Source organism: Lagenorhynchus albirostris, chromosome 5 (assembly GCF_949774975.1).
Source record: "Lagenorhynchus albirostris chromosome 5, mLagAlb1.1, whole genome shotgun sequence".
NCBI lineage: Eukaryota > Metazoa > Chordata > Mammalia > Artiodactyla > Delphinidae > Lagenorhynchus > Lagenorhynchus albirostris.
The window spans coordinates 145,275,605-145,293,261 of NC_083099.1; the positions used below are offsets into that span (position 1 = coordinate 145,275,605).

The 17,657-nt window shown below is 48.7% G+C and overlaps 1 protein-coding gene across 3 annotated transcripts in view; it reads right to left on the bottom strand.

Moving 5' to 3' along the window:
• The window catches only part of MCM3AP (minichromosome maintenance complex component 3 associated protein), a 43,664-nt gene that overhangs the window by 25,485 nt on the left and 522 nt on the right, over positions 1–17,657 (bottom strand). For 2 of the 3 annotated variants that reach the window (XM_060151127.1, XM_060151126.1), the window contains exons 2-14: positions 15,894–17,216; positions 15,425–15,648; positions 13,197–13,275; positions 12,833–12,974; positions 11,580–11,770; positions 9,144–9,283; positions 7,544–7,741; positions 6,959–7,227; positions 5,009–5,171; positions 3,026–3,186; positions 2,061–2,302; positions 1,579–1,790; positions 853–953 (exon numbers count right to left, since the gene is read on the bottom strand). In XM_060151127.1, the coding sequence (XP_060007110.1) occupies positions 853–953; positions 1,579–1,790; positions 2,061–2,302; positions 3,026–3,186; positions 5,009–5,171; positions 6,959–7,227; positions 7,544–7,741; positions 9,144–9,283; positions 11,580–11,770; positions 12,833–12,974; positions 13,197–13,275; positions 15,425–15,648; positions 15,894–17,115 (3,344 nt within the window). In that variant the 5' untranslated portion in view covers positions 17,116–17,216. The remainder of the gene's footprint in view (positions 1–852; positions 954–1,578; positions 1,791–2,060; positions 2,303–3,025; positions 3,187–5,008; positions 5,172–6,958; positions 7,228–7,543; positions 7,742–9,143; positions 9,284–11,579; positions 11,771–12,832; positions 12,975–13,196; positions 13,276–15,424; positions 15,649–15,893; positions 17,217–17,657) is intronic. The other variant, XM_060151128.1, reaches the window with a different exon arrangement.

Here is a 17,657-nt window from a genome sequence, read left to right on the forward strand (position 1 = left end):
CAAGTTTGAAATCCTTAAGAAAGTCTGACTTACTAAACTTGGCAGATTTTAATTAACTATTAACTCCAAAAGTTGCTTAAGTGTCTAGAAAGATTTTGATTATTAAATTTATCAAGACTAGATGTTGGGCTTCCCTGGTGGCGCAGTGGTTGAGAGTCCGCCTGCTGATGCAGGGGACACAGGTTTGTGCCCCGGACCGGGAAGATCCCACATGCCGCGGAGCGGCTGGGCCCGTGAGCCATGGCCGCTGAGCCTGTGCGTCTGGAGCCTGTGCTCCGCAACGGAAGAGGCCACAACGGTGAGAGGCCCGCGTACCGCAAAAAAAAAAAAAAAAAAAAAAGACTAGTTGCTTAAAGTGTTCCACAAAATCAGCTTTATAAAATTTGTAAGTGTAGTTTGAAATGTCTAAGGAAATTCCATCATGGTGTTAAATGCAAATGGTATAAAATGTTTAAGGGAATTTAATCTGTCAAATTTATAAACTGTGACTTAATCCAAGATCAAGTAAAGTGAGTGTTTTTATTTTTTAACAGAGAATGAACTAATTATTACTAGATTTTTTTTATTACTAGATTTTTGATCACGTTTAAAGTTGAAAGAAAAACAGGTTTAATTTACAACTTTAATAAACCTAATGCTACTCAAAAGTCATACACACATAGAAACTACCTGCAAACGACAAACGCAGGTCAGGAGCGTGAGGGACTATACCCACCAGCGAGCAGGACCGACACTGAAGCCTGTGCAAAGGGGTGGCTGTGATCTCTTGTCTAAGACTGAGAGCAGCTTTCTGAGAGGAAGCGTCTGGCGGGAGCACATACGGCCTCAGAGCACGAGAGGCACCGCACTTACCCCAGGGCTGTGGCTGCGAAGGCTGCCCCGGCGGCGCCAACTTCCTCGCAGTCCCTCTGAAGAACCTCCCGGATGAGCTCATCCACCACCTGCGCCAGGTCCTAAGGAGAGGGCAGACGGGGCCACGATCACTGGCTGGGGACGCCGCCCTGATCCAGCCCCAGCGCACCACCAAGCCATCGCCTCCACAGCCTAAGGTACTGAAGGTCTTCCCGGAACCACAGAGACATCATGGACCGTCCGCCCAGCTCAGAAATCCCTCCAACACCTCATCACCGGAAGCTGTTTGGAGGCGTCTAATGACCCTACACGGGGCTCGGCTGTGCGCTCCTGGAAAGGGTTCCTGCTAATAACCAGAGAGGAGCCTTCCGGACATGCCAGGACAAGCCTGCTGCCTGCTCAACGATGGCCGTTCAGACGGCCACAGTGCCGCACCCCAACGTCACACGTGTCCGGCCTCTGTGGCCCTGCCTCATTCCCCCCCTCAGGCCTCCTTGATCCCCCAGTGGGGTGGTGCCCAGTGCCTGCCCAAGCAACAGGGTGGCGAGATCAAGTCACACGACCTGCGTGGTGGGTAGGCCCTGCTCAGCCCCGGGGCCACCTGTCAGAGGCATGCTGACCCCAGGGACACCCCAGGGACACAGACAGTGGTCAGACTGGACAGCAGAGGCAGCTGGATGTTTGCCCACGACGGGCCCTCAGAGCCCTGACAGGAAGGTTCCTTACCTCGTCCGAGCACACAGGCGCAGACTTCGGGGGAAGGAGCTCCAGCCGCGCGGGGGGCCGCGCGGGGGGCTGGAAGAGGCTGGGTGCCACGCTCAAGGGCAGCGCCGGGGCTTGTGGGGGAGAAGGTGGCACAGGGGTGGGCAGGGGCTGCAGGAGGACAGCCGGGAGGGTCTCGTCCCCCTCCGTACTGCACTCCTCTCCTCTCCCTACACCTGGAAGGAACAGGCAAACGTGGGCACCGAGGACAAGCCCTGGCCACCCACAGTGACCCTAAGGACTGGCCACCCTCCCCAAGCTGACCGCCACAGGGCCCCTCCTGGGCCACGAGCCGGGGGGCCGTGTGCGCTTCACCCGTGGGAACAAAGCACTGTGGCGCCAGGGAGCCGTTCAGGCAGCACCGAGCTGATGTCGCCGGGCCCCAGGATGAGGCCTCCTAGAGGGGAGCGCAGCTGGTGCCCTCCTGAGAGCGCAGCCTCACTCACCCGCCACGTCCAAGCCGGGTCTCTGAGTGCCCGTGGGCAACTCCGCAGCCAGGCTGTCCCCGACGTACTTGTTCTGGGAGTTGAAGCTGCACACGGGGGAGTGACGGGGAACAGGGGGTAACGGCCCTCCATTCACGATCTCCCCAACGGACACCGTCAGCTTCCTGGTAATAAACACCGACTTCCTGGCCTTGGATAAACCCTCTGGTTCCAGGAACGAGGACCGGTTCAGCTCGACACAGCTACCCAGATCACAGAGAACCCATGGAGAGGCGTTACACAGGCGAGAGGCCACCCTTCACCTCCTCAGTGCCCTGCAGTCACTGCGTCGCCAGACGGCCATGTGGAAATGAGGGGAGGCAGCAAAGGCCGCGCCCAAGGCCCAGCCCACGGCATCCACCACTGCCAGCGTTTCCTTCTGACTCGGGAGCCACCTGGCCTCACTGTTAGCAGCCCTGGGTGTAGCAACGCTCCCCTACACGCTCCCGGCTCATCCCGTGAGGGCAGGTCTGCAGGCAGCAGACGGGGCCAGGGCTGAGGAGTCAGAGGAGGATGGGTTCAGGGAAACCCCGGATCCGGACAGGCTACAGATTATGGAGCCGTTTTCTGGAAGAGGGTCCACAAGTCCTACCACGTTCTCAAAACTCTGACTGCAGCAGAGGAGAGGCCCTGGCCTGGCCAGAGAGGCCATCCTCAGGGACAGAACAAGGAAGGCCCCAACCTCGACCATCAGCTTCTTGAGTAACTTGGGAAAAGTCAGGAAGAGTCTGAACCCTAACCTGCTGACGAACAGCGTGTGGCCTGGGGACGTCCCCCGCGGTCCTGAGCCTCGCCTGCTCCCCTGCAGCCCAGGCAGCGGAACGTGCCTTCGCCAGGGCCTGGCACGCAGCTGGCGCTTCCCAGCCTCCCCAGGGTTAACAGGGAGAGAAGGAGAGCGGCCCGGCGGTTCGGGCCTCGGTGCTTACCCGTCGGAGACAGTGAGGCCGTGGCAGCTGAGGAAGCCTGTGGCATCCTCTCCGTCTCTGAAGAGCAGCATGCGCACCACGCCGTCCAGGGGAAAGGTGGTGGAGCGCTGAGTGCTCGCGGTGTACGCCACGTTGAGCGCTCGGAGCGCGTCCTTGCGGATCTGAGAGAAGCCAAGTCACTGAGTCGCAGAGGGTCAGGCGCTCCGTGACCGCAGACGGCTCAGTCCCTCTGGAAAGCACCCCGGGTCCCAAGCTTAGCGCTCATCGGGCCGTCTGCTCAGCAGAATGCCCAGAAATGATGCAAAGCAAACAGTTTCACATACGGAAAAGGCTGGGCCACGAAGGCTTTACTTATAAGAAAAACTAGAAAACCAACCACCCACCAGCAGGGCAGGGAGAATACACTGTGCATCCGCCACTCAACAGAAAGCCGTACAGCTGCTGAAAATTATTGCAGAGATGATGGAATGCCATGGAAAGCGTGTGACATGAAACTGAGTAAAAGTCAGAGAGAAAGTTGCTTCACAGCATCACACTGAGCATTTTAAACACGGGGACAGAGGGAACCATGAAGGCACAGACAGGTCAGTTTGATCCCAGGACCCTGGTGGCCCTGCCTCTCCTCTTCAGTGGGCTTCAACCAACTCAACCCAGATCTACAGTGTTACTTCAAGGCTGGCATGCACGTCCATGCTGAGTGTCCAACAGTGGGCAGACAAGACCCCTGTCCTCACGTAGCTGACGTGGCAGGAGACACCAACACTGAACAAAACGAACGTACAAAATGCACAGTGCGTTTAACGGCGACAGTGCAACAGAGAGAAGAGCTGTGGAGGAGGGCAGGGCGCGCTCTGCCTAGAAGGGGAGCCCAGCCCGGCCCTGGTGGAGGGGAGCTCTGCGCGCTCGGATGACAGCCAGCAAGACGGGAGAGGAGATGAGGTCCAGGAGACAATAGGCCACTGTGGGCCACTGTTAGTGAAACGCTTTGTCTTTCTAAAGAAAAACACTTAGATTTCTGTTGAGTTTAAAATTATTAAAATGGGTACAAATGGTCGACTATCACTGGTATTTATCAACTGCACAGAGTTCCCCAAGCAGCATGTCGTTAGAAATCTTTTCATTTGTTCCAGAGTTTCAGTTCTCTTGGAAACTGTCGGATCTGACAATGAGCAAACTTGCAGAAGACTTTGCCTGGGATGTGATGGTGGGTTTAGTCACTGTTTACCGGAGGACTTGTGACCAAAGAAGAAAAATGACCTGGAGTCACAAAACCAGCCAGGCAGGTTCCCGAGATCTCCCAGGCAACCTCCTCCCCACCCGGCGGCCGCCAGGGGCTCCCAGCAACGACTCCAGGCGGAATTCTCCCGGCATTCCCCACCACCACCCCGCCCACCCGCAGCTACGGGACAGCACAGGGGCTGCTGTGTGAGGTGGGCATGCAGGCTGCTCTATTATAGTCCCTGAGTGCTTCAGAAGGCGAAGACCTGACTCTGGAAATCTGAGACCAGGAGTTCACACTCTATGCAAATCCTGAGGTAAGAGACTGGTCTTGCCCCGTCTTTGTAACCCCAGTGCAACAAAGAGCAGGCACTATAGATATTTACCGAAATGAATTTAGCAACATCAAGCTCACTCCAAAAATGAAGACTGATAACACTAATAAGTTCTAGGTCAGGGGTTTGTGCATGCAGTTTGCTTTTTGGCTCGTTTCCATGGAAGATGATAGTTCTGAACGCAAGTTATCATTCTGAAGAGATTTCTCTCATCTGAACCAGAAGAAGAGTATTTCCCACTGCACAGCCTTTCCATTGGTGATCAACTGTGCCAACCCCATAAACAGGTAACAGCAGTATCCCCTGAGGGGCTGCTGCACGAGACTTAGCCCAGGACCCGCTGAGATGCTCCTGTCATAAAGAAGCTCTCAAATGTCACAAGTAGCAACCAGCTTTCTGTCAGTTCTGCAAGTACAGTGTCAGTACTCACCTGATTAAAGTAACAATGCAGAAGACAAGCATTCAGATAAGAAGCTGATTGGACCAGTTTGAAAAATCGCACAAAATTGTTACTGTTCAACGCAGCAAAAGCCTGAACAGCGAATTTCACCTCAGAGGAGTTTCTAACGGCAGGATGGAACTGCTGCACTTCTCTGTTAATTAAAGGAGACGAAAGGGGTTAGAATTTGACCTTTAATTAGACAAAATTTCCATGAAAATAGATCTGACAATAAAACAGATTTCAACTATACTGAAAAAGAAGGTCTTGATATGGTCACATGTGCCAATATGTTCATGGTTTACCAATGTCAAAGCCACCACTCAGGCTGGATTGGTAACAAAGATGTTCTTTAAAAAGATGATGAGGGACTTCCCTGGTGGCGCAGTGCCAAGAATCCGCCTGCCAACGCAGGGGACACGAGTTCAAGCCCTGGTCCAGGAAGATCCCACATGCCGCGGAGCAACTAAGCCCATGCGCCACAACTATTGAGCCTGTGCTCTAGAGCCCGTGAGCCACAACTACTGAAGCCCGCACGCCCCAACTACTGAAGCCCGCGCACCTAGAGCCCGTGCTCCACAACAAGAGGAGCCACCGCAGTGAGAAGCCTGCGCACCGCAACGGAGAGTAGCCCCCACTCGCTGCAACTAGAGAAAGCCCGCGCGCAGCAACAAAGACTCAACGCAGCCAAAAATAAATAAATAAATTAATTAATTTTAAAAAGATGATGAATAGTAAAGTAAACAAATTGAAGCAATAATTTAAGAATTGATTATCAAAGAGTTACTTTAATGCCAACTGACTGCCAGCTGTGTGTTTGAAGATGACGCCTAAGAAAGTTTAACTTTGTTTTGTTTGTAAATAAACGGATTTGGGGACTTCCCTGATGGTCCAGTGGTTAGGAGTCCGTGCTCTCTCTGCTGAGGGCCCAGGTTCCATCCCTGGTTGGGGAACTAAGATCCCACAAGCTGTGCAGTGTGGCCGAAAAAAAACAGTTATTAATTATTCAAGAATTACTCAAGGTAGGGGACAAATGCCTATCATATACGAAAAGACTACACAGCCATTTTCCCTAGTTTATCTCCAAGGCTTAATTTAAAATCAGTCACACACATACACATTCTGCAAGCTGACAGAGTTTCAGCATAAAGAAGGGAAACTGGGGACCCAGTTTACCAGTGACAGGAACGGAAGGCTAGTGGACTCTAACATATTTCTCATATAAATGTCTCCAGATAGATCAGGCCAAGGTTTAAGATTCATTCTTAATATCCCACCCTTAGCATTTGTTTCACACGACTTTTTCCTCTCCTGTGACTTAGACCTTTTTTTTTTTTTTTTTTGCGGTACGCGGGCCTCTCACTGTTGTGGCCTCTCCCGTTGCGGAGCACAGGCTCCGGACGCGCAGGCTCAGCGGCCATGGCTCACGGGCCCAGCCGCTCCGCGGCACGTGGGATCTTCCCAGACCGGGGCACGAACCTGCGTCCCCTGCATCGGCAGGCGGACTCTCAACCACTGCACCACCAGGGAAGCCCTGTGACTTAGACGTTTGACGAGGTCTGTGTGCACACGTACACGAGGCAACACGCTGGCAGCTCTGATAGGGGACCCTGAGCTTTCCTGTCCTAGTTCACTCGCCTTTTCTGCTCATACAGCAGATTCCTTCCTCGTGCTCTCCCGCTGACAAGGAGAACCTGTCCTCAGAAAGGGCCTGGGGCCCACTCTGGACGCACTGGTGCCAGCAGGCATCCCCAGCCTTCTGCTCCCAGTGGCTCAGCTCCAGGGGCTGCACAGCCGAGCCCAGCTTTCTCACTAACGTCCCAGCGTTCGACACCAGAGAAAACTCAGTGCTCCCAGCACCGCTAATCCTAAGTGCCCTCTTCCTGGTTAAGCTCTGCCTTTCCCTATGGCTTAGGCTGGCTTCTGAACTGGGAAGTTCACCTTAGGATGTCCCCCTTGTTGAGATTGAGCAGAACGTTGTAGCCCTGGAACTCCGCTTCACTGGCACAGAACACGCCCTTGTTTCTCAGGTCTTGGTACATCTCCTTCAGACTCTGAAGGCACTTGGTCATGTTCTCATTGTTGATCTTGGCATCAAAGGAGGACATGGGCTCCTCACACATGAAGTGAGCACAGTGGATGTGAAACCGGGTGCACTTCTCAATCAGAGACACCGTCACTGGGTCACACAGGTGCTGCTGAGTGATGTCCTGGACACGGGTGAGGCGCAAGATTACACGTGCACACGCGCTGTATGCACACACGCACACACACCTTACACACACGTTTCTCGTACACACATAGATCTCATTAACATATTCCCATACATAAGAATCAACTATTAGAAAAATCATGCTTATTACCTGAACTTCTCAGATTTCAATTTGAAACAAAGCCCATGAAGTACATTTTAACAGGACTTTGTAATGATTTTAAGTAACAGTATTTTTTGTTACGGATGAAATGTAACTGAGTAAAATGACAAGAACTCTCACTTTCACTCTGGACTTCACAAGTGGCTGATACCTTCCGTATGCCCCGCGTGCGGTTCCACACGAAGTCGTACCAGTCCCGCAGGCTGCCCTCCTTCTGGTCCATGATCTGGGTCACCAGGTAGTCCATGGTCCTGCTAAGCACCGCCGAGGGACGCAGCTCATGCGGCAGGGGCTCCTCCTGGTCTGCTGAGGAGCGGCTGTACTCCTTCACGGCTGCCGCGTGGTCCACCTGAGGGCAGGGAATAGAGACGAGCAGCTGGGTGGCAGGTGCTAGGCCGGCCTCCCAGCTGCTGTGCCCGAAAACGGGGAAAATCACACACACACGCTTAAATAAGGTCAATACTACAGAATACAGTTTTAAAACGTAAAATTTCTCTTTGAAGGTAACAATTAAAATTCAACGACAAAATAGAGAAACTTGTTTTTGGCAAACATGACAAGAAGTGAAGATAAGAGGCTATCACATCAACACACAGAGGAATTTTAGTGAAGACACACCTGCTTGGCTCCAAGCACAGAGGTGTGACAGGTAAAGGACGTTAAAGATTCTAAAAGATCTCAGCCACGCTCAAGCACCAGATTAAGTCTACACGGACCAGAAATGGAGCCGGCAGTGCGGAGGGCGAGGTGAGGCAGGGGAGCAGCAGGGCCTGGGGAAGGCCCTCAAGAGTCTGGAGCTGCATCTTCCACCTGCAAGAAGAGGCTGAAGAGGTGCGGCTGAGGGTGCAGCAGAGACGCCCAGAAGCCCAGGCCCTGGGCACCGGCTGTGAGCTGTCATCACCGTCTCCTGGGGCAGGAGCGCTGGGCCTTTGCCTTGACAGCTGCTGCCTAGCTGGGGACCCTGAGTCAGGCGGAGGCAGCTGTGTGAAACCACCGGCCAGGAAAGGAGCAGAAGCCCGCAAGCAAAATTAACAGCAAAAGAATCTAAAATGGTGCAGATTTCTGGGGAAACAATTGGGAACGTGCACTGACACATATTCAGGAACCTTAAGAAAGGTCACACATCTGATACAGCACTTCATGCGCAGGATCCATCAGAAGGAAGGAAGCTGAATACCTTAGAGGCATTACACACAGTATGCCCAACAGAATTCTTAATAATGCTGAAAAATCAGAAACAGCCTAATGATTGCAAAATGGGGAGTTTGGACAGAGCTACATAATCAAATAATATGCCTACATTCAAAGTTTTGAATGCTTATTAAGACTTTACCATAACAAAAGAAAATGCTCCTATAAAATGTTAAGTGAAAAAGATTCATACAAAATCATACCTAGAGCATCATCTCAAAAGCACAAAATATAAGCATAAAAAAGGACAGGAATAAAACTGTGAAAAGAAAAAATGGGAAAAATTTTTTTTAATTTATGAAACAAATCTGTGTCTATTTGTTTAGGGAACAAATGGTCCAGTCACCTTATGCAAGACTGCTTCCTACACACCTCACAATGCAGACAATGGAACACGACTGTTCATAGCACATCCCCACTGCCCTCTAGAAAAGTAAACACCAGACCAAATTTGGACAGAAAGGACCAGTGCAGCCTTCCCTCCCCTGCACACGCCCCTCCACCCCAGTGATTAGTACGGCCAGCAGCCTGGCGAGCACCCTGGGGGCGTGGCGCTCTACCTGGTCAGTGCCTGGGACCACTTCAAACACACTAAGCTGGCTCCGGGTCTCCCGCATGTATCGCTCCTTCTCGGGACACATATCCGGGCACGTCCCAACAAAAGTCCTCGCTTTGTCCAAGTCGGTCCTTTTCACCCGAGCTGAAGGCACCAAGTAAAAAGTAAGAATGCACCACACAGTTACTAGAAAGTCAGAGAAGTACACTTTCATAATGATAAAAGGAGAAATAAAAATAAACATCCAACCACAAAGGAAAAGAAAGAAATTTTAAAAACACTGGGCCTTAGAGAAAGGAAAGCACAGCCTACCACACCAGGTGACAGGCCATCAAGGCCCATGAAGACCCTCCAGGGTTTCTCCCCTCTCCAGATGGGTCTCCAACAATCGCAGACCTTCAGGGCACTCTTGGGGGCGGGGGGGGGGGGGTGTGGGCACACACGTGGGTGTTTATGGCTCTTATAATGACCTCAATGACACACAATCATGCTACAGTATTTTTGTTAAAAGGATCAATTTGTTAAATGAAAATATTCAAAATTTGCCAGTATTCTAAAACTCTCAGTATTTCACCATGTTTTTAGTATAACAGGAATCACATAATGGAAGTTAGCTGGGTCCTGACCTAAATAAATCACTATGATGACCCACAGAATTAAATAGTTAACAAAAGTATCTTTTAAATGAAATGGAATGCAACAACCTAAAATTTAAAACATTCACATCTTATTTTTATTATATTTATTTATTTATTTTGCTGTACGCGGGCCTCTCACTGTTGTGGCCTCGCCCGTTGCAGAGCACAGGCTCCGGACGCGCAGGCTCAGCGGCCATGGCTCACGGGCCCAGCCGCTCCGCGGCATGTGGGATCTTCCCGGACCAGGGCACGAACCTGTGTCCCCTGCATCGGCAGGCGGACTCTCAACCACTGCGCCACCAGGGAAGCCCTCTTATTTTTATTTTTAAAAAGTCCAATATCTAGTAATAATTTTTTTTTTTGCAATACAAAAATCACATGTTAATGACATAATGTATGATGGCAGGTTTTATTACTGTGTTAAGGAGACACTGTGATTATTCCATTACAGCTTCTCCAGAGAGGAAAATCCTACAGGTTAAACTTACTTTCGAAAAATGTTTGCAAAGAAGGGTACATGCGCTGTTTTATTTTGGGTCACTGCACATATTGCTTAGTGTTAATAGGACACTTGCTTTTTGAGTAGGTTTTAAATACATTTGCGTGGTTCAACGTTCCAAAGGTGCAACGATGTCCAAGATGGGACGCCCCCCTGCCTTGCTCCCATCCTGACCATCAGCGTGAGCGATCCTTTCTCACCTCCATGACTTTTACACACACATAGGCAAGTATGCTTACGTATATACGGACACACACACACTTCCCCCTTTTCTGTACACAACTGGTAGACATTTCCCACGCCTTGCTTTTTCCACTTCACAATAAATACTGATCATTTTTCCATAAAGAAACCCCAGTCTTCTTTCAGGCTATTTAGAATCCCACTGTATGGACAGTTTCTAATCTCTGTCATCACAAACAACCTTGTGAGTGAATCGTACACACGTGGTGGGGTAGTTTGTGGGACGCACTCCTGGAAGTGGAATTCTGGGTCAAAGGCGTGAGTGTCCCCAAGCCTGAAGACACTGCCAACTTGTCTCCCCGGGAGCAGCCTGCCCAAGGATGCAGCGCTGGGGCCCGATGGGGAGATGCCGCCCTAGCGGGTGTGGTTTGCATCTCTCAATCACTCGATGCTGTGTGACGGGCCAAGGGCATCTGCATCTTCCCATTTCTATTTTCCATGTTTAAGAGCCAACTCTTTCTTTTTTTCGGCCACACCGAGCAGCTTGCGGGATCTTAGTTCCCCGACCAGGGACTGAACCCAGGCCCTCAGCAGTGAAAGCAGCGAGTCCTAACCACTGGACCACCAGGGAAGTCCCAAGAGCTCTTGACACTTCCTTTTCTGAACCTCTCAGACCTTACTCGTCTTTCTACTGGATTTGGTCTTTTTCATACTGACTCTACAGGACTTTCTGTACCTGGGAAATCAGCCCTTTGTCTGTGATGAGCTACAGATTTTTCCCCTGGATTGACATCTTTTATTTGTGTAGTTTTATTTGTGGTGATTTCTGTTAAATAGGAAGTTTTTATTTTTTTAATGTGTGCTTTCTCAATATCTAAAAACTGCCCTTTTAAATTATTTAATCTAGCGTGGATCAATGGTTTGTTGCCTTTCTTCCGAAAACAAAATTACATTACAAACACATCTGCACTATCTCCATGTCTACATTCACGGCCTCAGGAGACTAGAAAGCAACAGAGATCATACGTGCAGACTCAACGGCAGTGGAGCCCACAGACGGAAGTCACCCCTTCCCTCGTGGCTCCCGAGAAGACCGCCTCAGCTGAGTCGCAGCCCGTACCTTGCCGCATGACTCTGTCCCTCTGGTCAAGCAGGCGGTACTTCTCCTCGGATGTCTCAGCCACAGTACCTATCAGGGCACTGAGAGACGACACACACAGCCCAAGACCCTCGGAGCCCTCGGAGCCCTCGTCAGACGGGTCTCCCTCAAACTGAGGGGGCTTCAGAAGACTCGGCTTCTTCACTGGAGAGCTACAAGGAAGATGACATGCTAAGAGCTGTGTGTCCATCAGGCATTCGGGTCATTTCCACATCCGAACACTTCCCTTATCCTCCAAGATACCCTGCGCTCCTCTACAGCTGGGAAGGCCAGCGCTGAAGAGAGGCCGCCTTGACGACACTGGCGATGACGTGAAGGCATTACCCATACTGCGCATAATTCGTGTTCTTCAAAAGTGAGATGCGCCCATTTAAACAGTTGAAATGAATTATCTGTCAACTTCTATCTCAAAGAAATGAAACTAACAGTGGAATAAAAGAACGTTTTAACGCCATGAGAAAATACCATGCCTACACGTTTTCATACACAGCTCCCCTTCAGTAGAAGGATGTACTAAAAAGAACCGGGCATTCTCTGTCAGCTTCCCCATGTTCTAGCTGGCTTTCAACATTCCATGAACTTGAATGTCAAAGAAGATGTAAGGAAAGGAAAAAACAAAAGCAAATCCGCAACTAAACTGGTGACTGCAAAACGTGAGGAAAACTATGCATTGACCAAAATATGTGAAGGATTGAACAGAAGCAGGCCTGATGTGAAAGGAAGGTGAGGTCACACGGGAGTCTGAGGCCAGGAGCCAAGGGGAGGGAGGGAGGGAGGAGCCTTCGGGAACAGAGATTCCACACACACGGGGAGGTCTCTGAAGTGCACAGACCTGGCCTGAGAGCTGCACACGGCTGCACAGTTACAACAATTGCTAGAAGCGATTATTAGGAACACGTGGTTTACAGCCAATTAGACGTTTTAAGGGGAAAAGTGATTACCTATACACGTATACGTCAGACGGGCTGACGACAGCAACTGCCTGGGCTGTGGGACTGAGGGAGGTGAGGCGCCCGGGCCTTTTCAGGGCCGCCTCCCTCTTCCCCTTCTGCAGCCCATCTTCCCACCCTTCAGCCCCTCCTTAGGTGTCAGCATATCACCCGCTTCCCTTTCACGTTGTCATGATGGCTATGAAATCCCTCCTGTTTAGTGACAGTAGAAGTCACAGAACCCACTTGCCCTGTAAAACAGGCATTCGGAAGGACCAGCCGCACCTTTTATTCAGGCTGCCGGCTGCAGCCCTGGCCACGGGCTTGCCAAGAGGGGAGTGCTGAAAGGGTGTGTCCTCGGTGCCCGGGCCAGCTTCACCGTCACCTGGCTGCTTCTCCTTGAGGGAAAAGGGTTTCTTGTTGGGACCTGAGGACACAAGAGTCAGAACAGAGTTTATGATATCACAAGTCACTCGACACTGGACTTTACTTTTTCTTGAAAAAGTGATATTGTAATTGTGGCAGGATGTTACAAAGGATCCCAAGGAAATATTACAAGGCAGCCCCACCCCACCCCCACCCCACTCAAAGCTCGAAGGCCTTGCACGCAAAGCAGCAGAGCCTGTGCAAAGATCAACTGAAAACTCACTTGTTTTTTTCTTGTGCCAGAAGATGGCCATATCCTTATGCAAACCTTTCCCCTTCTTCCTGGCCAGGGCTGCAGATGCCTGGAGAACAGTCCACAACACAAAGTACGAGGGCATCAGGAGGCCAAAGGAAATGACGCTCTCAAATGCAATTAGCAGAATTCTGTGCAGCGGAGCTACACCTCTGCCAGCCACATGTTCTGACCACACCATCTGCCTTCAGCCCCGGCAGCCACAGCCCTCACCTACCTTGCCTGTCTCACAAGCATGTATCTGCCCTTCTCCTTTTCGAAATTAATCACTTTACCATGATAGAACCCATAAACTTGGCCTTACTGGCATTTGGTGAGATGAGTCTCACCAGCTGACTTACTATACGGGAACAGAAAGACTGCCAGGTCACTTAAACCCAAAAGGAAGCTGCAGAATGACACCCACGGGGTGCAATTTATCATAAAATATACATACACAAAACCAACTATATGTTAGTATACCTATAGATGTACCTATGAAAACGTTTAGGAAAACACTCACCACGCTACATTACTGGTGCTTGCTCTAACGGGAGAGATGGGGGTGATGAAGGACCCCAACTTTCCATTATCAATGAACTGCTTACAATGACAATGTATTTATATATTTTATTTTTTACGTATTTTTTTAGGGTTCAGCTGGAAGAAAAAGCACATTGCAATAGCTAGAAAATAACTTTAAAAAAATGAGGATTGCTGTACGACCCAGCAATTCCACTCCTAAGTATATACCCAACAGAATTGAAAGCAGGGTCTTGAAGAGATATTTGCACACCATATTCATGGAGGCATTATTCGCAATACACAAAAGATGGAAACAACCCACGTCCGTGGACAGATGAATAGATAAACAAAATGTGGTAACACCCATACAATGGAATAAAAGAATGAAATACAACCACATGAATGAACCTTGAAGACATTATGCTAAGTGAAATAAGCCAGACACAAAAGGACAAATATTGCATGATTCCACTTATCTGAAGTATCTAGAACAGGCAAATTCATAGAGCTAGAAAGTAGATGAGAGGTCACCAGGGGCTGGGAGAAGGAAGGAATGGGGAGTTACTGCTTAATGGTTACAGAGTTTCTGTTTCAGAGGATGAAAAAGTTCTGCAACTAGACAATGTAATGGCTGTATAACATTGTGAACATAATTAATGCTGCTAAATTGAAAAAAAAAATCAACAGAAGGGAATAAATGGCAACCCCCCTAAAACTGCACACTTTTTTGGCACAGAACTTCCACTCTCAGGAATTTAAACACAGGATATATTCAGAAACATATGCACAAAAATGTCCACAAACAGAAAGTTAGCCAAGTAGGTAAACAGGATAGAATGCCATGTAGCACTTAACAACCCCATTCTCATTTACACTGTTCATGGATTTCAGAAGCTACTAAAGATTACCACGTGAAGAGCTTACCAAACGGTATATGTGGTTGTGACCCCATGTGCGTAAAAACGTGACTATATATTTACAAAGACGTCTACCATGATCTTCATAGTTGATATCTTAGAGGATAGAACTATGGGTGATTTTGTGCCCCCTGCCACAGGACTTTCTGGGTTTTCTCCCTATGTTGACAGGTAATACTTCTATCATTTAAAAAAGTATGAAAACATGCTTTGTAAATTTTTATAGAACATAATTTTTCCCCACAAGAATATTCAGAAAAAATAACAAGATATATAAAGCTACATAGCGTGAGCAGCTCATGTAAGTGTGCGCCCTACAACTAATGTGTTATGCGCGTATGTGCACATACACAAATTTAAAGTCAAGGTATACAAGCGATTAACAGCAGTTCTCCCTGGAGGATGGGATTACAAGAAGATTTTACCTTTTCTGCATTGCTCTGAACGTTTACAGTGATCATGTACTATAACCACATCAAACAAAATCAAAAACAAAACAAGAACACTCAAGCCTGAAAAAGTGCTATGTGGTTACAGGGACACTCCCACGTGACCTCGCGGGAATCATTCGCCCAGCATTTCTGAACACCGCACTCAGTGGGGACTGCAAGCTTCTCACAAATGACTCTAACTTATGAAATAGATAATGCTATTCCAATCTCTCTAAGTTAAGACATTAGAGTACTTTTCTAAATTCTAGCAAGCAAATAACTGATAGATTTTAAAAAACAGGTTTTAAAGTGACAAAGTTCACTTTAACTTTGTCGGAGTACTCACATGATCAAAAAAATACACCACTGCAAGCTTTTTGCTGCGCCTGGTATAGATGCGCTGCACTTTAGCAATTTTGCCAAAGTGGTTCTCCAGAGTGGTTCTGTCATTGAGACAGTCAGGGATGTTCTTGCACTGGATCGCTGTGACTTCAGCAGGAGACAAGCCCCCAAGACCGTCTGTGCTCTCACTTCTTTTACTCTGACGGCCAGGAGTTCCTCTTAGAGAATCTAGGGGATCAGAGAACGGGGACAGAAATGTATCAGATGCAATGTTTTCAAACAATAGGAGGCATCAACCAGGTAAGAGCAAAGGAAATTTTCATGGATGTAAGACCTGCTCTGAGATCCTATGGTATGTTAGGATCCCTAATGTTTACAGGGGTTTTACTACGAAATTCAAACTAACATCCAAGGAAATTTACCAAGAACTTGCCAGCAGAATTTACCGTACTTTGTACATTTTTAGAACACACCTTCTTTTTTATCTCTACTTTCAGTTTCTTCCTCTTTATTCACACCTGGAAGCCGGGAAGGTGCCAGGACAGACTGACTGCCTCCTGGGACGGCCAAGTGGTCATTTTCCCCAGACTCGGCACAGCCAGTTTCCTTTTTAGATTCCTTGTTGCCCAGACGACCTACTTCTTTATTGCTTTTGAAGACATCCTGTATTGTCCGACCGAACAAAGTGCCTCCCCGGGGTCGATTCAAGCGGACGGGTCGTTTATCTGGAGGATGATCGCCCCTCAGCAGAGGGTCCAAATCTTCTGCTGCATCATGACCATGCCTCCTGGGGGACCGGTCCTGGTCCTCCTTCCTTTTCAGTCCTTTCATGAGGCTGGGAAGTGGCTCCATTTGGGAAACAGCTTCTTCGCATCCTTGTCTGACACCTGTTTTGCTAACTGGGAAGGGTTCACCCAAGGACCCTGAAGAAGATATGGGGAAGCTAGTAAAGCCACTATTAGAACTTCCAAATAGTGCTTTCGGGCCTCTCTTCTCTTCCTCCACTGTTTGACTTGACAAAGCAGAAGTAAAGGCAGATGATGATGAATTATTATTACCTGGTTTTGAAAAGGTAAAATTTGAATTGGTGGCTGAACTACTCGTCACCTGAGAAAAACAAAATGGGGCCAGTCCCCCATGTCCACTACTGACTGGGTGGGAAAATGTAAAAAGTCCGGAAGTAATTTGGTTCTGAGTTTTCGCTGGCTCGGATTCAGCCCCCAATATTGGTCTGAACATTGAATTCTCCAGAGGTTTAAAGCTAAATTCTGTTTTCCCAAAACCAGAGCTTGCTATTTCTCCAGTCTCTGGTCCAACAGTAGAAGTACTTGGGAATGCTCCAAGGTTGGGTGATTTAAAACTAAATCCTGGGTTTCCAGGCACAGATGAACTTGAAGACCCAGAGGTAGCTACAAAGGGCGGAATGTGTTCAAGTCCAGAAAAGAGTCCAACATTTGAGGTTTGGGAGAATCCTAATGTTTGCACTGAAGAAGAAGGACTTTGTCCAGAAGATGCTGGAAAGCTGGACACCTGTGAAAATCCTGGGCTCTTCCCGGATAATGTATTGTTTTGTCCAAAAAGAGAGGGCTGACCAAACCGAAATGGTGGCTTAGCTTGAAACGTCCCTATGGAACCACTGGAAGATGGTGGAAAAGCACTAGGCTGCTGCCCACTGAAAGGATTAGCTGGATTCATCTTCTGATCCAATTACTGGCAGGTAATAAATACGCGCAGAAAAGTAGATCCGCAAACGATCTGTTCAGCTAGGGAGCCCCCCCCCTCATCTTCACAATACGCTGAAAGACAAAAATTCAGACCATCACAGCTATGTAGTGCTGGAAGACTAAGAAAAGAATTTTTAATCACATGTCAGGTAAAGCGAAGGGCTAAGTATTCTTATTTTCTGAGAGCCAACTGGTGGGGTTGTTGTGTTTTGTTTTGGTTTGGTTTTGAGTGCGGGGTAGAAGTTGGTACAAATAAATTACTTTGTTACGGAGCTTTAAAGCATGATCGTCTAAAAACAAAAATTCAAAACATTTTACTGAATCGGTAAATTCACAGTAAAACCTCAAATAATAATATGAAAATACATGCCGTTACTCTTTTCAACTTAAAGACAGGAGGTTTCTGATGTCTTTCAATCTCGACAGCCAGAGAATTAGAATGCAACACTGTTAAAACATTAGTGTTTCAGTGTTTCCTCCCGTCTAATTTTTCTCCGAATAACCAGAGCTCCA